Source organism: Entelurus aequoreus, linkage group LG25 (genome assembly GCF_033978785.1).
Source record: "Entelurus aequoreus isolate RoL-2023_Sb linkage group LG25, RoL_Eaeq_v1.1, whole genome shotgun sequence".
NCBI classification, from domain to species: Eukaryota; Metazoa; Chordata; class Actinopteri; order Syngnathiformes; family Syngnathidae; genus Entelurus; species Entelurus aequoreus.
Window position 1 is genome coordinate 33128672 of NC_084755.1, and position 25352 is coordinate 33154023.

Below are 25352 nucleotides of genomic sequence, written 5' to 3' on the forward strand. Positions count from 1 at the left end.
GTCGATTTTCTCTATTAAATCCTTTCAGCAAAAATATGGCAATATCGCGAAATGATCAAGTATGACACAGAATGGATCTGCTATTCCCGTTTAAATAAAAAAAAAATCATTTCAGTAGGCATTTAAACTGTTAAAGATAAGTAAAATGTTTTTTTTTTATTTATTTAACGCTTACAGTAAATATTTGTATCAACTTCAAGTTGATATAAAGTTTAAAAAAAAAAAAAAGTTTTTATGGCTTTTCTGTCAAAAACAACTTTGTTTTTCATAGTAAAACTGAAATATGCAGTATTTAGTAATTAGAGCCCTAAAAGATCAATAATGCAGGACACCATTGATTTTAATTCTTTAATATTTTTGAGTAATCACAGTGAAATGTTAAATAAAATCCTACTAAATATATTTGGGATCCAAAAGGTGCCCCACTCATAAAGTGATGCATTTTTATTAGTTGTTTTTACTTTCAACACTTAAGCTACGAGATCAACTTCAGATATATCTGTCGATTTTACGTTTGAACTATTATTTTGTTTGTATTATGCTCTTTTGTCAAAGAAAACGTTGATATTTGTATATGGCAACCACACAATATATGCAATATTTTCCACATAAAACATTTTAAAGGCCTACTGAGATGAATTTTTTTTATTTAAACGGGGATAGCAGATCCATACTATGTGTCATACTTGATCATTTCGCGATATTGCCATATTTTTGCTGAAAGGATTTAGTAGAGAACATCGACGATAAAGTTTGCAACTTTTGGTCGCTGATAAAAAAAGCCTTGCCTGTACCGGAAGTAGCGTGACGTCGCAGGTTGAAGGACTCCTCACATCTGCACATTGTTTACACCAGCAGCGAAAGCGATTCGGACCGAGAAAGCGACGATTACCCCATTAATTTGAGCCAGGATGAAAGATTCGTGGATGAGGAACGTGAGAGTGAAGGACTAGAGTGCAGTGCAGGACGTATCTTTTTTCGCTCTGACCGTAACTTAGGTACAAGGGCTCATTGGATTCCACACTTTCTCCTTTTTCTATTGTGGATCACGGATTTGTATTTTAAACCACCTCGGATACTATATCCTCTTGAAAATGAGAGTCGAGAACGCGAAATGGACATTCACAGTGACTTTTATCTCCACGACAATACATCGGTGAAGCACTTTAGCTACGTAGCTAACGTGATAGCATCGTGCTTAAATGCAGATAGAAACAAAAGAAATAAGCCCCTGACTGGAAGGATAGACAGAAGATCAACAATACTACCAAACACTGGACCTGTAACCACACGGTTAATGCTGTGCCGCCTGTCGAAGCCTAGCAATGCTGTTGCTAACGACGCCATTGAAGCTAACTTAGCTACGGGACCTCGTCAGAGCTATGATAAAAACATTAGCGCTCCACCTACGCCAGCCCTCATCTGCTCATCAACACCCGTGCTCACCTGCGTTCCAGCGATTGACGGCGCGACGAAGGACTTCACCCGATCATCGATGCGGGTGAAGTGTCGGATAGCACGTCTGCTATCCTCAAAGTCCTCCTGGTTGTGTTGCTGCAGCCAGCCGCTAATACACCGATCCCACCTACAGCTTTCTTCTTTGCAGTCTCCATTGTTCATTAAACAAATTGCAAAAGATTCACCAACACAGATGTCCAGAATACTGTGGAATTTTGCAATGAAAACAGAGCTGTTTGTATTGGGATACAATGTGTCCGAATACTTCCGCTTCAACCATCGACGTCACGCGCATACGTCATCATACATAGACGTTTTCAACCAGAAGTTTCGCAGGAAATTTAAAATTGCACTTTATAAGTTAACCCGGCCGTATTGGCATGTGTTGCAATGTTAAGATTTCATCATTGATATATAAACTATCAGACTGCGTGGTCGGTAGTAGTGGCTTTCAGTAGGCCTTTAAAGTGAAATATTTTAAATAATTGGAGCCTTGACTATAGGTCAATAATTCATTATAACATTGATTTTTTTGGGGGATTTTTTTTTTTTTTTTGAGCAATGGCAAAAAAATACAAATAAAGATAGACAAAAGAAAAATACGGAGCCCCTAAAGGGACATGGGAATTTTTTTTTTTTAGACATGTATCTCGTGGCCACGAGAAAGTATCTCGTGGCCACGAGAAACTTTTTATAAAAAAAAAAATTAAAAAAAATATTACGGAGCCCCTAAAGGGACATGGGAATTTTTTTTTTTTAGACATGTATCTCGTGGCCACGAGAAACTTTCTCGTGGCCACGAGAAACTTTTTATTTAAAAAATAAAAAATAAAAAAATATTACGGATCCCCTAAAGGGACATGGGAATTTTTTTTTTTTAGACATGTATCTCGTGACCACGAGAAACTTTCTCGTGGCCACGATAAACTGTTTATTTAAAAAAAAAAAATTTTTTTTTTTTTTTTTTTTTGGCAGTAAAAAAAAAAAATAATATTACGGAGCTCCTAAAGGAACATGGGATTTTTTTTTTTTTAGACATGTATCTCGTGGCCACGAGAAAGTATCTTGTGGCCACGAGAAACTTTTTATAAAAAAATAAAAATAAATAAATAAAAAAAAAATATTACGGATCCCCTAAAGCAGGGGTCTCAAACACGCGGCCCGCGGGCCAATTGTGGCCCGGGAGACGTTATTTTGCGGCCCCCACCTTAATATGAAAGTTTAATGTTAGTGCGGCCCGCGAGTTTTAAATGAATGGCGCTTGACAGCGTTGTGTGCGGAGCTGAAGAAATCTACCAATCACGTTGTGGTATGAGGCTCTCGACAATATCGAGGGCGTGCCGTGATGGCACTGTCATCTTTTTCTCCATACTAACAGCGTGCCAGCCCAGACACATGTTGTATGAGGCTTCTAGAGACACACGCAGGTTGTTGCAAGACATACTTGAGGAACAGCCAGACATGTCACACTGAGGGTGGTCATATTTTATTTTATTTATATTTTAACACTGTTACAAATATGCGCCACACCGTGAACCCACACCAAACAAGAATGACAAACACATTTCGGGAGAACATCCGCACCTAAACACAACATAAACACAACAGAACAAATACCCAGAATCCTTTGCAGCCCTAACTCTTCCGGGCTACAAAAACACCCCCGCTACCCCTAACCCCGCCCAACTCAACCCCCCCCATCTCCCGAATTCGGAGGTCTCAAGGTTGGCAAGTATGCATTGATGTCACTTGCGTAATGCAAGCAGAGAAACATTTTGCCGCTTTTCTATGACACACGCTCTTCCTTCCTCCCTCCCTGCCTCCCTCCCTCGCCCGCCTGCTCGCTCCCGCCCCCGTTGTAAACAGTCCGGGCGGGGAAGACGAGCACTCCGCCGAAGGAGCGAGCGACAATACAAAAGTGTGGTGCACTGGACCCCAGCGCTGATACAGACGTGGTGATGTTAACCCGTTCGGGGCTAATTGTGCTACCGTAACTGTAAACTCCACCCCCCACCCTCCTCCCGTTGGCTCCAGACAGAGACGATTTTTGATGCAATATTTCTTTCACAGGGGCACCCCGACGTGTCTTATTTCATTTCATTTCATTTTTATTTATCTCCTTCATTGATGTGCATCTTTGATCGATAGACAATTATACCTCAATTTTTAAATTATACATTTACACACCAATGCCTGAGAAGGAGCAGGATGAAGAAAAATCTTATATTTTTCTGCCCCCTTCAACATAGCACGTAGTCTTACTTAATGATATCATATAAACAAACAATTACATCCAAATATAACGAAAACAAACAAAAAAACACAAGAAGTGCAAAACTTCATGATGTACAAAACGAACAAAAAAACCAAAATAAGTAGTATACACCTCACAGGATGATACAAAACAAATACAAAACTAGGCAAAAAATAAGTAAAATAATAAATATAAAGCAAAATGTAAACACTTATGGCTGTCCATATGATCTCATTGTTCTGTCCTTATATATTTTTTCAATTGGAATATATTTTTACAATCTTTTATCTCTTGTAAAGAGAATTCCATAGTTTAACCCCCACCACTGATATACACATTTGTTTTAAAGTTGTCCTTGAATACTGATGTTTGAAATGACCTTTTCTTCTATGCTCTTCATTCTCAAAAGTGATGACAAACATTTTTTGTAAATTTGCTGGTAATGTTTTACTTTTAGCCTTAAACATGACACATAATGTCTGTAACTTTACTAGCTCCTGTAGTTTCAATAAACCCGAATTAATAAATAATATGTTAGTGTGTTTTAAGTAATCTACTTTATGAATAATCCTTATAGCTCTTTTCTGTAGTTGATACAGAGAAAGTTGCGTTGCACAAGGAATACAATTTGAAATGTCATTATACAACTAGACATGCTGAGGAGTATGCAAAATACTAGGGGAGTGAACCGGGTTGCAAATTTTAAAACCAGTCTACTGAGGCAACAAGATTTCGTCAAGAAAGCAAGCGAAAAGAGCGATGCAGCAGTCAAAGCTAGCTACATGGTGAGTGAGATGGTTGCTAGGGCGGGAAAGCCATTCAAAGGAGGTGAATTCATTAAAAAGTGCATGTTAGATTTTTTTTAAGAAATCTTTTCTTGCGGCCCAGCCTCACCCAGTTTCTGCATCCAGTGGCCCCCAGGTAAATTGAGTTTGAGACCCCTGCCCTAAAGGGACATGGGAATTTATTTTTTTTTAGACATGTATCTCGTGACCACGAGAAACTTTCTCGTGGCCACGAGAAACTTTTTATTTAAAAAAAAATATTTTTTTTTTTTTTTTTTTTTTTTTTGGCAGTAAAAAAAATAAAAAATATTACGGAGCCCCTAAAGGGACATGGGAATTTTTTTTTTTTTAGACATGTATCTCGTGGCCACGAGAAAGTATCTTGTGGCCACGAGAAAGTATCTCGTGAAATAATAATTTTTTACTGCCAAAAAAAAAATATATATATATATATTTTTTTTTTAATAAAAACTTTCTCTTGACCACGAGAAAGTTTCTCGTGGCCACGAGATACATGTCTAAAAAAAAAAAAATTCCCATGTCCCTTTAGGGCAGGGGTCAGCAACCCAAAATGTTGAAAGAGCCATATTGGACCAAAAATACAAAAACAAATCTGTCTGGAGCCTCAAAAAATTAAAAGCCATATTACATGTGTCATGAGATTTAATTAAGAGGACTTAAAGGCAACTAAATGAGCTCAAATATAGCTACAAATGAGGCATAATGATGCAATATGTACATATAGCTAGCCTAAATAGCATGTTAGCATCGATTAGCTTGCAGTCATGCAGTGACCAAATATGTCTGATTAGCACTCCACACAAGTCAATAACATCAACAAAACTCACCTTTGTGTATTCACGCACAACGTTAAAAGCGTGGTGGACAAAATGAGACAGAAAAAGAAGTGGCATAAAACACGTCCTAGGAAGTCGGAGAAAGTTATACATGTATACAAACTATACGGTGAGTTCAAGGACCGCCAAAATGAGTAGGACAAAACAGCGCTCGCCAAATACTCGAATCAGTGAAGCATGTTTAATACAAACAGTGTGATTTATAACAATTAGGGAGGTTTGTGTCATGTTTGTCCTCCTACAGAAACCATACTAAAACAAAAAAATAGATTTTTTTTCCACTCATCTTTTTCCATTCTTCTTACATTTTTGAAAAATCTCCAGAGAGCCACTAGGGCGGCGCTAAAGAGCCGCATGCGGCTCTAGAGCCGCGGGTTGCCGCCCCCCGCTTTAGGGGCTCCGTAGAAAAAAACCAGCATGCTTGGCAGCTTTTGTGTCAACATTGCAACTTTTTCTAGTTAGATTTCACCTCATTCCACATTTTTTAATGTTTTTTTATTTTATTTTTGCAATAGCATTTCTAGAATGTGTGGCGGGCCGGTAAACAATTTGCTGCGGGGGGGGGGGCGCGCAAATGGCTCCCGGGCCGCACTTTGGACACCCCTGATCTAGGACCTTCACAAAATGGGGGCCACAGCCAAAATCTTGTTTAGGGCCAACACGCCTGGCCCCTTACCATCATATGCACGCCACTGGCCGCCGTGCACGTCGCGCAGACATATGGCGTGCACGCAGGGAGTCGTGTCCGTCTGGACTGCGTGGAGCTCCATCACCACCACGCTCGGGTTACATAAGGAGCGGGAGGGAGCTCGGCAGTGGGCACAGCTGCCTCCATCCTATCTCTTTAAATGACTCCGAGCGGCGCCGCTCTGCGCCTGTGCGTGCGTGGACAACGCCGTGTTCGTGTTGTGTTGTGTTGTGCTGCCGGGAGGACGACCGGAAACACAACAGGCTTCGCGTTCTAGCGCATATTTGCTATAGCGTGGGGGGGTGGGAGGGGAAGCGGGAGAAGACGCGAGGAGGAGGAGGAGGGCGGGAGAGGTTCGCTTTCTCCACCTGACTGCTCCGCGGGTGCGGGAAATACACCGATTCGGTTCCGTGCGAGACGCCGGGAGGAAGGCGAGGATCATGGATTAATTACCGAGTCAACGTCCATCCGAGAGGTAAGGAGTGCGGAGGAGGGAAAGAAAAAGGGCGGAGAAGGGAGTGCGTGGATGCGATGTGCGTGCGTGGGTTCCTTCTAAGCATCCACACTGCGGTCCTCCGCTCCGGAGGACACCGACTACACATCCCGGACGGTACCGGGTGGTCCGCACTCTTTTGTGATATCGAGCTAGTGCGGATTATTAACGGACTTGATGACGTCAGCGGCTGTGAGTGACGCAACAGCCCGCCGGTTGTCATTTTGTGGCGATCGACATGAAACATTGTCACTTCAAAGCACGCGTTTGTACCCACGGTACGTATTCCACGCACATTTTGAGAGCTAAAAAAAGAGAGAAAAAAAATGTACTATTGTTGGTTTTATAACAACAACAGCGTTTGTTTGTCTATATACAATAAAAAAAGCCTCACACAGTGACTTCCTGTTCGGCGTGTTGACACATTGTCAAGATGCCGCCCCCTGGCAAAAATGGCGCCGTAAGCAGATTTGGTTTTGAATGATTTAGTTCATTTTTTCTCCACACTTTTTTTTTGTCAGGGGTGTCCAAAGTGTGGCGGCCCCGCAGCTCGTTTTTAATTGGCCCGCGACGCCGGTGTTGTACCGAAATCTGTTACCCATCGGAATTTGTAACTCCAGGGGGCGATGTTCCCATGGCGTTTGTTTGATGGTTAAACGGCAAGCCCAAAGAGGAGGAGAAGAAGAACGCTTGCGTAAATGGCGTAAACTATCCTTATCTATATTGGAAAATGTATGTGTGTGAGAGAGAATCAACAGCTGATACAATGGACTCATACGATAATGAAAGTAAGTCATTGATTTCCAGAATATGTGTAATTTATTAATGCTGAAATTCTGACAACCGACGTTTCAGCATTAAGGATAGTTTACGCCACTTACGCAAGCGTTCTTCTTCTCCTCCTCCTTGGGCTTGCCGTTTAACCATATAAACAAACGCCATGGGAACATCGCCCCCTGGAGTTACAAATTCCGATGGGTAACAGATTTCGGTACAACACCGGCAAAATACAATTTGTGCTTAGGGAAAATGGAACCAGAACAAATTCCCCCCAAAATGGGACCTGAAAACTAGAGATGTCCGATAATATAGGCCGAAAAATGCTTTAAAAAATGTAATATCGGAAATTATCGGTATCGTGTTTTTTATTATCTGTATCGTTTTTTAAATTTTTTTATTAAATCAACATAAAAAACACAAGATACACTTACAATTAGTGCACCAACCCAAAAAACCTCCCTCTCCATTTTACACTCATTCACACAAAAGGGTTATTAAAGGCCTACTGAAATTATTTTTTTAAAAATTTAAACGGGGATAGCAGATCCATTCTATGTGTCATACTTGATCATTTCGCGATATTGCCATATTTTTGCTGAAAGGATTTAGTAGAGAACATCGACGAAAAAGTTCCCAACTTTTGGTCGCTGATAAAAAAGCCTTGCCTGTACCGGAAGTAGCATGACGTCGCAGGTTGTGGAGCTCCTCACATCTGCACATTGTTTACAATCATGGCCACCAGCAGCGAGAGCGATTCGGACCGAGAAAGCGACGATTACCCCATTAATTTGAGCGAGGATGAAAGATTTGTGGATGAGGAAAGTGAGAGTGAAGGATTAGAGGGCAGTGGAAGCGATTCAGATAGGGAAGATGCTGTGAGAGGCGGGTGGGACCTGATATTCAGCTGGGAATGACTAAAACAGTAAATAAACACAAGACATATATATACTCTATTAGCCACAACACAACCAGGCTTATATTTAATATGCCACAAATTAATCCGCATAACAAACACCTCCCCCCTCCCGTCCATATAACCCACCAATACAAATCAAACACCCGCACAACACACTCAATCCCACAGCCCAAAGTACCGTTCACCTCCGTAAAGTTCATACAGCACATATATTTCCCCAAAGTTACGTACGTGACATGCACATAGCGGCACGCACGGGCAAGCGATCAAATGTTTGGAAGCCAAAGCTGTACTCACGGTAGCGCGTCTGCTATCCAACTCAAAGTCCTCCTGGTTGTGTTGCTGCAGCCAGCCGCTAATACACCGCTTCCCACATACAGCTTTCTTCTTGGCTGTCTTCATTGTTCATTAAACAAATTGCAAAAGATTCACCAACACAGATGTCCAGAATACTGTGGAATTTTGCGATGAAAACAGACGACTTAATAGCTGGCCACAATGCTGTCCCAATATGTCCGCACAATCCGTGACGTCACGCGCAAACGTCATCATACCGAGACGTTTTCAGCAGAATATTTCGCGGGAAATTTAAAATTGCAGTTTACTAATCTAATCCGGCCGTATTGGCATGTGTTGCAATGTTAAGATTTCATCATTGATATATAAACTATCAGACTGCGTGGTCGGTAGTAGTGGCTTTCAGTAGGCCTTTAAATCAACATAAAAAACACAAGATACACTCACAATTAGTACACCAACCCAAAAAACCTCCCTCCCCCATTCACACTCATTCACACAAAAGGGTTGTTTCTTTCTGTTATTAATATTCTGGTTCCTACATTATATATCAATATATATCAATACAGTCTGCAAGGGATACAGTCCGTAAGCACACATGATTGTGCGTGCTGCTGGTCCACTAATAGTACTATGTCCGATAATGGCTTTTTGCCGATATCCGATATTCTGATATTGTCCAACTCTTTAATTACCGATACCGATATCAACCGATATATACAGTCATGGAATTAACACATTATTATGCCTAATTTGGACAACCAGGTATGGTGAAGATAAGGTCCTTTTTTTTTTTAATTAATAAAATAAAATAAGATAAATAAATTAAAAACATTTTCTTGAATAAAAAAAAAGTAAAACATTATGAAAACTGTTACATAGAAACTAGTAATTAATGAAAATGAGTAAAATTAACTGTTAAAGGTTAGTACTATTAGTGGATCAGCAGCATGCACAATCATGTGTGCTTACGGACTGTATCCCTTGCAGACTGTATTGATATATATTGATATATAATGTAGGAACCAGAATATTAATAACAGAAAGAAACAACCCTTTTGTGTGAATGAGTGTGAATGGGGGAGGGAGGTTTTTTGGGTCGGTGCACTAATTGTAAGTGTATCTTGTGTTTTTTATGTTGATTTAATAAAAATTTAAAAACCCCCACAAAAAACGATACAGATAATAAAAAAAACGATACCGATGATTTCCGATATTACATTTTAAAGCATTTATCGGCCGATAATGTCGGCAGGCTGATATTATCGGACATCTCTGTAAAAAACACAAGATACACTTACAATTAGTGCACCAACCCAAAAAACCTCCCTCCCCCATTTACACAAAAGGGTTGTTTCTTTCTGTTATTAATATTCTGGTTCCTACATTATATATCAATATATATCAATACAGTCTGCAAGGGATACAGTCCGTAAGCACACATGATTGTGCGTGCTGCTGGTCCACTAATAGTACTAACCTTTAACAGTTAATTTTACTCATTTTCATTCATTACTAGTTTCTATGTAACTGTTTTTATATTGTTTTACTTTCTTTTTTATTCAAGAAAATGTTTTTAATTTATTTATCTTATTTTATTCCATTATTATTTTTAAAAAGGACCTTATCTTCACCATACCTGGTTGTCCAAATTAGGCATAATAATGTGTTAATTCCACGACTGTATATATCGGTATCGGTTGATACCAGTATCGGTAATTAAGAGTTGGACATGATCGGAATATTGGATATCGGCATAAAAGCCATTATCGGACTTCCCTACTGAAAACCAAAATTGCTGTTGACCTGTGTTTGATGAACATATGTACACATTTCTTGCAAGATATGGTAAGATTTTTAGTTTGCGAAAGCTAAATATTAATAAAAATAAGTATTGATAAAGACTAGAGATGTCAGATAATGGCTTTTTTGCCGATATCCGATATTCCGATATTGTCCAACTCTTAATTACCGATTCTGATATCAACCGATACCGATATATACTGTCGTGGAATGAACACATTATTATGCCTAATTTTGTTGTGATGCCCCGCTGGATGCATTAAACAATGTAACAAGGTTTTCCAAAATAAATCAACTCAAGTTATGGAAAAAAAAGTGCCAACATGGCACTGCCATATTTATTATTGAAGTCACAAAGCGCATTATTTTTTTTAACATGCCTCGAAACAGCAGCTTGGAATTTGGGACATGCTCTCCCTGAGAGAGCATGAGGAGGTTGAAGTGGCGGGAGTTGGGTGGGGCGGGGGGGATAGGAGGTAGTGTGTATATTGTAGAGTTAGTGCTGCAAGGGGTTCTGGGTATTTGTTCTGTTGTGTTTATGTTGTGGTACGGTGCGGATGTTCTCCCGAAATGTGTTTGTCATTCTTGTTTGGTGTGGGTTCACAGTGTGGCGCATATTTTTAACAGTGTTAGAGTTGTTTATACGTCCACCCTCAGTGTGACCTGTATGGCTGTTGCTCAAGTATGCGTTGCATTCACTTGTGTGTGAAAAGCCGTAGATATTATGTGACCGGGCCGGCACGCAAAGGCAGTGCACAGCGGCGTTATAAAAAGTCATAAATTTTACTTTTTGAAACCCATCCATCCATCCATTTTCTACCGCTTGTCCCTTTTCGGGTGGCGGGGGGTGCTGGAGCCTATCTCAGCTGCATTCGGGCGGAAGGCGGTGTACACCCTGGACAAGTCGCCACCTCATCACAGGGCCAACACAGATAGACAGACAACATTCACACTCACATTCACAACCGATACGGATAATTTTGAAACCGATACAGATAATTTACGATATTACATTTTAAAGCATTTATCGGCCGATAATATCGGCAGTCCGATGTTATCGGTCATCCCTAATAAAGACTAATTATAAGATGAACAATTGATTGAACTACATTGTACTAGTTTTTTGTTACGTTTCGTTTTATGTATGCACTCCGGGATGCAGAGACGGTAGGCAAGTGCAGAAAAGAATGGTAATGTTAAGATTTTGAGTGTGCTAAGCCTTATAATGTAATAATCATACTAATATTGATAAAGAATAGTAATAAGAATAATTGATTCAACTACATTGTATTAGTCTTTGTTACGTTAGGCACTCCGGTATGCAGAAAATAAGTCTTCTTTACCAGAGAAAGGCAGGTGCACAAATGGAAAAGAGACGTATGAAGTGCAAAGGTACAACGTTGTCGTACAAAGCAAAATAATCCAGTCCCCAAAAGCATCCTGATTGGCAACCACGGACAGGAGACGGCGCTAATAATAACTGGCATGTAAGAAGTTTTCGGGTCTTGAATGTACAAAAGAGTACAAAGTGGCCCCTAGAGCCTTCAACTTTTCTTGCTGGAAAAAGTTTGAACACCCCTGATTTATGTGAAACGACTTTCATACTTTTTTTAATTAAATCAAAATTGAATTGAATTTCATACATGTTTTGAATGAATGGCAAAATCATTATTTTCAAGTGCAAAATTACAAAAAAAATGACAAGGCTAACAAATGGTGATAGTACCAAACTAACTTTTTTCTTGAAATGTAAAAAACAAAAAATCTAACGAAAAAACCTCAACGAAACCAAAATATGTTTATAGAATCATTAGTCAATCAATCAAACAAAGTTTACTTGTATAGCCCTAAATCACGAGTGTCTCAGAGGGCTGCACAAGCCACAACGAATAGTAAAAAACATTAGTAAAAAAAAAAAGATTACAACTTTTTAATCTATTTGTGAAAATGCAATAAAGACATATAATTTGTTATAAGCATGTATACCAGATTAGCACAGGTCCAGGTTAAAAATCATTGATTTTGGACCAGGGATTCTCAAAATGTGGTACGGGTACCACTTGTGGTGCGCTGGCTCTATCTAGTGCACAGGTGTCAAACTCAAGGCCCGGGGGCCAGATCTGGCCCGCGACATCATTTTGTCTGGCCCGCAAACACCTGGAAATGATATGTGTCAATAAAGTACCGTATTTTTCGGATTATAAATCGCAGTTTTTTTTCATAGTTTGGCCGGAAATGCGACTTATACTCAGGAGCGACTTATGTGTGAAATTATTAACACATTACCGTAAAATATAAAATATTATTATTTATCTCATTCATGTAAGAGACTAGGCGTATATCATCAATCGTCACACACACACGTCAACCAATAACAATTTGGCGGGGGCGGGTCATGGCAGAAGTGCATTGTGGAAAAATAAGATGCTACCTGCTACTACTTCCGTACCTATGAAAATTGATCAGAAGTGACAGATTGTTTGGTAAACGTATAGCATGTTCTATATGTTATAGTTATTTGAATGACTCTTACCATAATATGTTACGTTAACATACCAGGCACGTTCTCAGTTGGTTATTTATGCCTCATATAACGTACACTTATTCAGCCTGTTGTTCACTATTCTTTATTTTAAATTGCCTTTCAAATGTCTACTCTTGGTGTTGGGTTTTAGCAAATAAATTTCCCCAAAAAGTGCGATTTATACATGTTTTTTTCCTTCTTTATTATGCATTTTCGGCTGGTGCGACTTATACTGCGATTTATACTCCAAAAAATATGTTACTTGATATTTTCTCACTAATTGTATGGCTGGGCTATATATCGAGTTTGTAAGATGTATCGATATATTTTTAAACAAGATATGAATTAAGAAAATAATAAGTAATATCGATATCATTTATTTCACGTTAAAATGACCAAACGCCGCTTATTTGTTGTGTTCCTTGTTCTCCCCCCGCTTCCCCTCCATGGGTTACTAAACCCCTCCCCTTCCCCTTTCCTAGACGTGCTTGCACGTATAAGAACATCCATGATTGGTCGGTTGTTTACTATGATGAGTCACCATTGGTTAGGGCAGGGGTCACCAACCTTTTTGAAACCAAGAGCTACTTCTTGGGTACTGATTAATGCGAAGGGCTACCAGTTTGATACACACTTAAATAAATTGCCAGAAATTTACCTTTAACTTTATGTTATTATTAATAATTAATGATATTTACACTTAATTGAACGGTTTAAAAGAGGAGAAAACACGAAAAAAATGACCATTAAATTTTGAAACACAGTTTATCTTCAATTTCGACTCTTTAAAATTCAAAATTCAACCGAAAAAAAGAAGAGAAAAACTAGCTAATTCGAATCTTTTTGAAAAAATTTAAAAAATAATTTATGGAACATCATTAGTAATTTTTCCTGATTAAGATTAATTTTACAATTTTGATGACATGTTTTAAATAGGTTAAAATCCAATCTACACTTTGTTAGAATATATAACAAATTGGACCAAGCTATATTTCTAACAAAGACAAATCATTATTTCTTCTAGATTTTCCAGAACAAAAATTTTAAAAGAAATTCAAAAGACTTTGAAATTAGATTTAAATTTGATTCTACAGATTTTCTAGATTTGCCAGAATATTTTTTTTTAATTTTAATCATAATAAGTTTGAAGAAATATTCCACAAATATTCTTCGTCGAAAAAACAGAAGCTAAAATGAAGAATTAAATTAAAATTTATTTATTATTCTTTACAATACAAACAATTAATTTACTTGAACATTGATTTAAATTGTCAGGAAAGAAGAGGAAGGAATTTAAAAGGTAAAAAGGTATATGTGTTTAAAAATCCTAAAATCATTTTTAAGGTTGTATATTTTTTCTCTAAAATTGTCTTTCTGAAAGTTATGAGAAGCAAAGTAAAAAAATTAATGAATTTATTTAAACAAGTGAAGACCAAGTCTTTAAAATATTTTCTTGGATTTTCAAATTCTATTTGAGTTTTGTCTCTCTTAGAATTAAAAATGTCGAGCAAAGCGAGACCAGCTTGCTAGTAAATACAATTTAAAAAATAGAGGCAGCTCACTGGTAAGTGCTGCTATTTGAGCTATTTTTTAGAACAGGCCAGCAGGCTACTCATCTGGTCCTTACGGGCTACCTGGTGCCCGCGGGCACCGCGTTGGTGACCCCTGGGTTAGGGACAGGCCAATCAGGAAGGGAAATCACAAAGTGCCTGCCTGCAAAATATTTTTTTTATCCGAGTTTGATACATATTGTAGTATTTGCACAGCTATGTTATTTATTTTACGTATAAATAATATTTTTCTATTTTATTTATGTTATGTAATTCTGTACTACTTAAACAGTTTATTTTCTGTGCTGTTAATACCCATCTTGACTAATTTGGTTAATACAAGTGCCAAGGACTGTTTACAGTACAGTTGTCATTCACTTCAATTTCACTGAATATCGCTCAAAAATGAATATCTTTATATGTACACTTTCACCAAAAATATATCGAGATATATATTGAATATCGAGTTTAAGTAAAAATGTATCGAGATATGATTTTTCCTCCATATCGCCCTAACTAAATGTAATTGATTTTTTTCATTTTAACGGAAAAATCATATGTGCTGCTTGAAATTGCATACCTTTTATACTTTAGTAGTATTCATTATTGCAACAAATATGACAGTATATTGTCATACTTTCCAAGTATTTTTTGTCTAAATAAAAATAAATACTTGAATATCTGCTTGACTTATGATTTTAGAGCAAACTACCCATCACATAAGTGAAAATGACAATACATTTTACGGTATACTACAGCATATTACTGTAAATTGACTACTATTTTTTTTGCGTTAAAATTCTGTTGACTGAGCTGCCATATTTTTATGTATTACTGTAAATGGAAAAATGATACATTTGTTTTTACGGTAGAAAAAACTGGCAGCTAAGTTGCCAGAATAAAAAAGGAACTTGTACTGTTTTTCCATTAACAGTATAATGTTGTAAACATCAAAATAGTAAAGTTCTGGCAACTAAGCTGCCAGATTTTTCCGTAAAAAACAAAAAACAAAACAGTGGTACTGTTTTTATAATTACTGTAAAATATTCTAAGAAATTTAAAAAATAATATTTTACAGTAACATTTTGTAAATGTAAAGTATTTACTGTAAAATCGACAGTCTACTCAAAGCAATTTATATAATTAATAATGAAATCCAGAGGCAAATTCATACATTATTTGCTGTTACAAGCGGCCCTCTGATGGCAGCCATTACTGCCATGTGGCCCTCAATGAAAACCAGTTTGATATCCCTGTTCTAGTGGTTTACGCCAAAAGAATCACTTAATTAAAACAGTTTTTCCCCCCAATATTCAAACACAGTGTTACTGTTCAAACTGTGTAATGTCACAATATATTTGCTTAATAAAAAACACTGCCTTGTTTTTAATGAATACTTAGCCCTACTGCGATACTGTATTTTAATGTTGATCATTATGGTGGTACTTGGAGAGCCAAGTGTTTTCTGAGGTGGGACTTGGTGAAAGAAGTTTGAGAACCACTGATTGAGACCTCTCAAATCTGGACCAAACTATCCCACGGACCAGGAAGGTTTAAAAACACTTTTTAAATTTTTTTTATTTCATGTGTCTTTATTGCATTTTTACGAGTTTCACACATCCTTCAGTGTCTGTGCAAGTCTAATCCAAATCTAAGAACTTTAAATTCTGTGATTTTTTAATTTGGACCTGGACTAATCTATAGTCTACATCAGGGGTCACCAACCTTTTTGAACCAAGAGCTACTTCTTGGGTACTGATTAATGCGAAGGGCTACCAGTTTGATACACACTTAAATAAATTGCCAGAAATAGCCAATTTGCTCAATTTACCTTTAACTCTATGTTATTATTAATAATTAATGATATTTACACTTAATTGAACGGTTTAAAAGAGGAGAAAACACGAAAAAAATGACAATTAAATTTTGAAACATAGTTTATCTTCAATTTTGACTCTTTAAAATTCAAAATTCAACCGAAAAAAAGAAGAGAAAAACTAGCTAATTCGAATGTTTTTGAAAAAATTTAAAAAAGTAATTTATGGAACATCATTAGTAATTTTTCCTGATTAAGATTAATTTTAGAATTTTGATGACATGTTTTAAATAGGTTAAAATCCAATCTGCACTTTGTTAGAATATATAACAAATTGGACCAAGCTATATTTCTAACAAAAACAAATCATTATTTCTTCTAGATTTTCCAGAACAAAAATTTTAAAAGAAATTCAAAAGACTTTGAAATAAGATTTAAATTTGATTCTACAGATTTTTTGAATTTTAATCATAATAAGTTTGAAGAAATAGTTCACAAATATTCTTCGTCGAAAAAACAGAAGCTAAAATGAAGAATTAAATTAAAATTTATTTATTATTCTTTACAATAAAAAAAATAAATTTACTTGAACATTGATTTAAATTGTCAGGAAAGAAGAGGAAGGAATTTAAAAGGTAAAAAGGTATATGTGTTTAAAAATCCTAAAATCATTTTTAAGGTTGTATTTTTTCTCTAAAATTGTCTTTCTTAAAGTTATAAGAAGCAAAGTAAAAAAATTAATGAAATTATTTAAACAAGTGAAGACCAAGTCTTTAAAATATTTTCTTGGATTTTCAAATTCTATTTGAGTTTTGTCTCTCTTAGAATTAAAATGTCGGGCAAAGCGAGACCAGTTTGCTAGTAAATAAATAAAATTAAAAAAATGTGAGGCAGCTCACTGGTAAGTGCTGCTATTTGAGCTATTTTTAGAACAGGCCAGCGGGCTACTCATCTGGGGCCGTACTTATCAAGCTTCTTAGAATTACCGGTACTCCTAAGAAGTCTGCTAAGAGTTGACTTAAGAGTAAATAAATTCTTCGCTGAAAGCTGCACTTAAAAGTTAGTTATCAAGCGTCTTACTCACACTTTCAGCGAAGTGTAGGACTGAATCTTAAGTGTCACACTCAGAGCTGAATTACGACATTACTATGTGCCGTAAACGGAATTTTAGGTGACGTCATTTCTGTGTCCATAGAAATGACCAATCACGGAATGGAATCCGTTGTCTAAGAATAAAGAAATATCTTGGAAATATTTAAATGGACAATGGGAGTGTATATTTTGACAATAAACTACAAAATAATACAAAACAAACTAGTCCCCGCCGGCACTCACGCTACCGCTCCCTCTCTTCTATCGCCCACACACTCACTGACGTCACTCACCTCACGGCCACACACATACGCTACTGTCATAACATTTTCTTTCCAATTCATTAATTAGGCAACTAATTTGAAACTGGTGTGGGTGGCTCTATATATACTAGCCCACTGCAGACACATGCAGAAATCAACAAGGAATCGAAAAGTATTAAATCTGTGACAAAAATAATATCCGCTCTGTCTAAACGATACCGTTTGATCAGCTGCTCGTCATCAAAAAAAAACAAAAACATTGTTCCGTTCCCTGAACGTTCGCGCACGTCTCTCTCGCCTCAGTGCCATCCCCTGCTGGCAACTCCTAACCACTTAAGACACCTCTGAAGGTCTCTTAAATATCGTGGAGAGTAGGAGTGATTCTTAGACTTAAGAACGTTGATAAAAAGCTTTTATTCTTAAGTTTGAGAGTAGGACTAAATTTCGCAAATTCTCAGGACTTAAGTGTAAAATGGCACTCTAAGAAGCTTGATAAGTACGGCCCCTGGTCCTTACGGGCTACCCGGTGCCCACGGGCACCACGTTGGTGACCCCTGGTCTACATGCCTATAGAGGGTTATATGTGTCTTTATTGCATGTTCATCAAATAGATGAAAGGTTTCACAAACCATAAAACGTTATCATGACAACATTTCTTTATAGCGTTGTCTTATTTTGCACTAGTACTATCTTATACTTGCACATTTTTCAATGACCGTAACATTTCAAGTAAAAAGTATGAGTAAGGGTGTAACGGTACGTGTATTTGTATTGAACCGTTTCGGTATGGTGGTTTCGGTTCGGTTCGGAGTTTTACCGAACGAGTTTCCACACGGACATATTAAGTAGCGTACTGCACGTTGTGTAAACAATGCACACAGAGGCGCAACACACGGCATGCTAGCAGCGACCGGGCTACGACAACAAAGCGAAAGCGGTTTGCCGACATTGTTCAGAAGCGGTAGGGTATGCTTCTGGCAACACGTCAAAAATGCTAACCCGTTTGAAGCGTCACCACCCCCAAGTGAACATCGCTTCAACGAAGAAAAAGACGAGCGTCGTACAAACACCGCATTAAAGCAGCCTCTCCTCGGCGAGTCAGGCAGGGCTAAAGCAATAACAAATGATTTTATAGCAGCAGATTTAAGACCATATTGCATTAAAAACTTGATTTTGACATACTTCTTTTTTCTGCAGACAATGTGGATAAACTGATTTTTCTGGCAAAAAACATGAAGATTGAGTGAAAGTCACCAGGGTTAAAGACTGGGGGGGAAAGAAAAGTGAATCTGAGGCTGAGTTGACTTGAAACTGTTTAATGTTGCACTTTTTATATGCAGAAGAAAAGTTTTGTCATTTTATTTAATCTGAGCAACAACTTGAGGCAGTTTAATGTTGATTAACGTGGACCCCGACTTAAACAAGTTGAAAAACTTATTCGGGTGTTACCATTTGGTGGTCAATTGTACGGAATATGTACTGTACTGTGCAATCTACTAATAAAAGTCTCAATCAATCAATCAAAAACAGCACTTTATATGTAGAAAGGTTTTGTTAAGAAACCATTCTGAGCCTTATCTTATTTATTTTTTATTCGATATATGTTGACCACATGAACCCTGGCAATGGACCCTGTGTGTATATGTATGTTATTGTTATGCATGACTGCCTGCTGTTGCACTGATCAGCCTAGTGGTGGCTCACATCCATCACACACACAGCTATTTCTATTTTTGGGCAGAATTATTATAGTGTTCCCAATGTTAAAAGGATAAAGTAATTGTTTACAAACTTGGTAAATAAATAACCAAAAAATGTATATTTTGTTGTTTTCTTACTGTACCGAAAATGAACTGAACCGTGACCTCTAAACCGAGATACGTACTGAACCGAAATTTTTGTGTACTGTTCCACCCCTAACTATACATCAATTAAAGATGCACTAATGATCAAATGGTGAGGTGCCCAAGAAGCTAATGAGTAATTGGGAGTAATTGTTCAACGCCAGGGAATGGACAAGATAGAGGTGGACTGATAGAACACAAAAAGCTGAAGAGATTGGTATCTGGACTCAGTTTATTCAACAATAATAACCGATAATGACATCTGTAAAATGATGTCAAAGTGAATTACAGTAAAATGGAAAAAAACTAAATATAGACTCCGGGATTAGTGCTGCATAAATGCCGGATTTGCCGGAGTGTGGCATTTATCTAACTTAATGCGTGATCCTTACTAATATGATTTCAAGATATCATGACGTGATATCACTTTGATGCCGCTGATAAGCCCAGAGAGGAAGTCGCCGGCTGTGTTTGTCATGAATGATTCATACCCGCATCAACCAGATTGATCAGTCTTTTTTGTAAGCCGTGTTGCACTCTGCTTGCGGCGTAATATACACACTCTTTGATATACACGCAGGACTCTCCCATCATGCATCTGTGGTAAGGCTGCACAATTGATGGAATTGGAATCGCGATTTTGGCCGCTGCGATTAAATGAGGGTGATCGTCTGCGATATCAACATTTAAAAAAAAACAAACAGACAACAGAGGTTGAAGGAATGAAGGATGATCAGCCTGTAGCTCAGACCTGGGCAAATTAAGGCCAGGGGGCCACATGCGGCCCGTTAAGCTTTTCAATCTGGCCCGCCGGACATTCCCAAATTATTGCCAAAATGTTTTGCTTTTCTTGTAACATTGCGACTGTTATTGAGTAAAATTCCAACTTTTATCATAATATTGCACAAATGTTCAGTTTTTCTTGTAAAATTTTGACTTGCGTTGAGTAAAATGACGACTTTTATTCTAATACTGGCAACATTGTAAGTTTTTCTTGCGAACTTCCAACTCAAGCTTTTTTATATTTGCATAGTATGTATATATTATTAATGTTGTAAATACAAATCTTTTTATATATAGAAAGGGTGGTCCATTTTTTGGAGGTCTCAAGAAGGTAACAAATACAAGAGTGTGTGTGTGTGTGTGTCCGTCATACTTGCCATCCTTGAGACCTCCGAATTCGGGAGATTGGGGGTGTGGGGGGGAGGAGTATATTTATAGCTAGAATTCACTGAAATTCAAGTATTTCTTATATATATATACATATATAAGAAATACTTGAATTTCAGTGAATTCTAGCTATGTATACACTACCGTTCAAAAGTTTGGGGTCACATTGAAATGTCCTTATTTTTGAAGGAAAAGCACTGTACTTTTCAATGAAGATAACTTTAAACTACTCTTAACTTTCAAGAAATACACTCTATACATTGCTAATGTGGTAAATGACTATTCTAGCTGCAAATGTCTGGTTTTTGGTGCAGTATCTACATAGGTGTATAGAGGCCCATTTCCAGCAACTATCACTCCAGTGTTCTAATGGTACAATGTGTTTGCTCATTGGCTCAGAAGGCTAACTGATGATTAGAAAATCCTTGTGCAATCATGTTCACACATCTGAAAACAGTTTAGCTCGTTACAGAAGCTACAAAACTGACCTTCCTTTGAGCAGATTGAGTTTCTGGAGCATCACATTTATGGGGTCAATAAAACACTCAAAATGGCCAGAAAAAGAGAACTTTCATCTGAAACTCGACAGTCTATTCTTGTTCTTAGAAATGAAGGCTATACCACAAAATTGTTTGGGTGACCCCAAACTTTTGAACGGTAGTGTATATATATATTAGGGGTGTGGGAAAAAAATCGATCCGAATTCGAATCGCAATTCTCACGTTGTGCGATTCAGAATCGATTCTCATTTTTAAAAAATCAATTTTTTTTATTTTATTTTATTTTTTGTAAAAAAAAATGTTTTATTTATTTTTATTTTTATTAATCAATCCAACAAAACAATACACAGCAATACCATAACAATGCAATCCAATTCCAAAACCAAACCCGACCCAGCAACACTCAGAACTGCAATAAACAGAGCAATTGAGAGGAGACACAAACACGACACAGAACAAACCAAAAGTAGTGAAGCAAAAATGAATATTATAGATAGATAGATAGTACTTTATTGATTCCTTCAGGAGAGTTCCCTCAGGAAAATTTAATCAACAACAGTATCAATATTATTTACAATTTCAACATAGCAGTGATTAAAAATCCCTCATTGACATTATCATTAGACATTTATAAAAATAAAAAAAGAACAATAGTGTCACAGTGGCTTACACTTGCATCGCATCTCATAAGCTTGACAACACACTGTGTCCAATATTTTCACAAAGATAAAATAAGTCATATTTTTGGTTAATTTAATAGTTAAAACAAATTCACATTATTGCAATCAGTTGATAAAACATTGTCCTTTACAATTATAAAAGCTTTTTACAAAAATCTACTACTCTGCTTGCATGTCAGCAGACTGGGGTAGATCCTGCTGAAATGTATGTATTGAATCAATAGAGAATCCTTTTGAATCGGGAAAAAAATCGTTTTTGAATCGAGAATCGTGTTGAATTGAAAAAAAAAAAATCGATTTTGAATCGAATCGTGACCCCAAGAATCGATATTGAATCGAATCGTGAGTCACCCAAAGATTCACAGCCCTAATATATATATATTTATTTTATTATATATATATATATATATATATATATATATATATATATATAAATAAAATAAATACTTGAATTTCAGTGTTCATTTATTTACACATAAATGTCTGATCTACAAAATGTGCAGGCAGCATACCCCTATTACCCCTTCGAGCTGTCCTGGATGAACTGAAATTATTTTTTCCAATCATTTTGGAACTTGCAAGCGTACTTCTTCTTCTTACTCGTCGTCGCCATGTCTCTTCTTTGTTCTTCTGCTTCGTCTCTGTTATGTTTTTGGACATTACTACTTGCCGTAGTTTTGAAGCAATGCATGATGGGAATCTGGATGTTGTGTGTCAGTGTATTAACGTGCCGGCTGGAATAAACACGCGCTGAGAAATAGCTCCGTGCCTGCCTACTTTATGGCTTATAGATAAACCTATGGATAACAGAGACATATATAATAGTCTACTTTTCAGGTTGTAGAGGACGCTAAAGGCACGCCCCCAATATTGGGTGGAAATCGGGAGAAATTCGGGAGAATGGTTGCCCCGGGAGATTTTCGGGAGGGCCACTGAAATTCGTGAGTCTCCCGGGAAAATTGGGAGGGTTGGCAAGTATAGTGTGTGTGTGTGTGTGTGTAGCAGGTACGTGGTTTTACAGGCTTATTGTTATCAGTTGCTGCTATTATCGTGTTTTTGTTGATAGTCGATGGTTGGTGATGTTTATGTTGAAGTCAATTCATTTGTTGATTAAAAATGTAATATTTTGGGAAAACTTGTTGTCGTAAATTGTATTTCGAGAAGGAAACTTTATAATTTGTGTGTTTAAAATGAAAACAGTGTCAACATGTGTGAGTGGGGTGCAGCCGGTTGTTGTAGTTTCGGTTAAGGCGGCCTTGCAGGGGACATTTTTTTTTTTAAAAACACAATCATACGAAAAAGGTTTGACTGTAGGTAAACCTGCTCAGTGGCCTTGTGGTTAGAGTGTCCGCCCTGAGATCGGTAGGTCGTTGTGAGTTCAAACCCCAGCCGAGTCATACCAAAGACTATAAAAACCCATTACCTCCCTGCTTGGCACTCAGCATCAAGGGTTGGAATTGGGGGTTAAATCACCAAAATGATTCCCGAGCGTGGCCACCGCTGCTGCTCACTGCTCCCCTCACCTCCCTGGGGGTGGAACAAGGAGATGGGTCAAATGCAGATGATATTTTCACCACACCTAGAGTGTGTGTGACAATCAGTGGTGCTTTAACTTTAACTCTAAACTAGGGATGTCCGATAATATCGGACTGCCAATATTATCGGAGGATAAATGCTTTAAAATGTTATATCGGAAATTATCGGTATCGGTTTCAAAATTATCGGTATCGGTTTCAAAAAGTAAAACTTATGACTTTTTAAAACGCCGCTGTGTACACGGACGTAGGGAGAAGTACAGAGCGCCAATAAACCTGCCTTTGCGTGCCGGCCCAGTCACGTAATATCTACAGCTTTTCACACACACAAGTGAATGCATACATACTTGGTCAACAGCCATACAGGTCACACTGAGGGTGTCCGTATAAACAACTTTAACACTGTTACAAATATGCGCCACACTGTGAACCCACACCAAACAAGAATGACAAACACATTTCGGGAGAACATCCGCACAGTAACACAACATAAACGCAACAGAACAAATACCCAGAACCCCTTGCAGCACTAACTCTTCCGGGACGCTACAATATACACCCCCCGCTACCCCCTAACAACCCCACCCCACCTCAACCTCCTCATGCTCTCTCAGGGAGAGCATGTCCCTAATTCCAAGCTGCTGTTTTGAGGCATGTTAAAAAAAAAAAAAGCACTTTGTGACTTCAATAATAAATATGGCAGTGCCATGTTGGCACTTTTTTCCATAACTTGAGTTGATTTATTTTGGAAAACCTTGTTACATTGTTTAATGCATCCAGCGGGGCATCACAACAAAATGAGGCATAATAATGTGTTAATTCCACGACTGTATATATCGGTATCGGTTGATATCAGAATCGGTAATTAAGAGTTGGACAATATCGGATATCGGCAAAAAAGCCATTATCGGACATCTCTAGTCTAAACTTAATGGGTGTGTCCGTTAAAAGTGACCAAGTCCATGTTGTTGTTCTTCCCTAAGCTAGAACCGATGATTTGTTTCACTAAAGTTTGTTCCTCCGATCCATCTGGAAACTCAATAGAAAAAGTTTGTTAAAGGTCAGTTACGTAACAAAACAACCAAAGTGATTTGTGGGCTGTGTCAGTTTCAGAACCACTGCCTTTCCATCTCAACCACAGCCAACGCTAATTTGGTCACTTTCTGACATATATGAATACGCTTGGATTTTGGCAAAATGGATTTATGATCTAGCTGGCATCTTAAAATCACACTGACAATGTGTGCCCTCGGCTCTTTGTGTTCTTCTCTGTGGGCCTGATCCAATAAGGATTTGCATGTTTTAAAACATGTTGTTGTTTTTTTGTCCTGCAGCCACTCAGGCAAATCATATTATGTCCATATCTGCTGTTCAGATGTACTTTACAAAAGAGAAGTGTGGGATACTTCTCTTGTTGCCTTGTTTGTATTTGACTTTATTAAATGGATTTATATTGATGTTTGGCAGAGTCGGACCGGAGCAGGAGGAGATAGAAAGAAGGGGAAAAAAAGGCAAATAGAGGGGGCAATTACAGGGATAAGACAGAGAGACAACAAAAACAATAGAACAGCGTCAGCAGATACGATATGTACAAATAGGGGTAACACTTTAGTATGGGGAACATATTCACCATTAATTAGTTGCTTATTAACATGCAATTAGTAACATATTGGCTCTTAATTGGTCATTATTAAGTACTTATGAATGCCTTATTCTGCACTTACTTACTATTAACTAAGAGTGGAAATCGGGAGAAATTTGGGAGAATGGTTGTCCCGGGAAAATCGGGAGGGTTGGCAAGTATGAGTAGACCAACACACCCAGCGGACAACGAGGCACGAGAAAAGCAGGAGACAACCATCCCCCAAGAAAGAAAAGCCCAACCAAAAATGTTTTAAAATATATAACGCATGCAAAGCTGATCTACAAAACGGCGTCTCGTAAATGAGCAAAATAGCGAGCACAATCCATGTCTTGTCTTCATGAGTATGCAGAATATATGCTGATCATCAGACCGCCCCTTAAAGCAGGAGGAGAAGATGCAAAT

General features: G+C 37.7%; 1 protein-coding gene across 2 annotated transcripts in view; it reads left to right on the top strand.

The window, feature by feature from the left end:
• The first annotated feature begins 6371 nt into the window (after positions 1-6371).
• The window catches only part of fbxl16 (F-box and leucine-rich repeat protein 16), an 82418-nt gene continuing 63437 nt past the window's right edge, over positions 6372-25352 (top strand). The window contains exon 1 of one of the 2 annotated variants that reach the window (XM_062037336.1): positions 6372-6517. Coding sequence is in view for 1 of the 2 variants with exons in the window: in XM_062037334.1 (XP_061893318.1) it covers positions 6713-6813 (101 nt within the window). In the remaining variant the exon portion in view is untranslated. The other variant, XM_062037334.1, reaches the window with a different exon arrangement.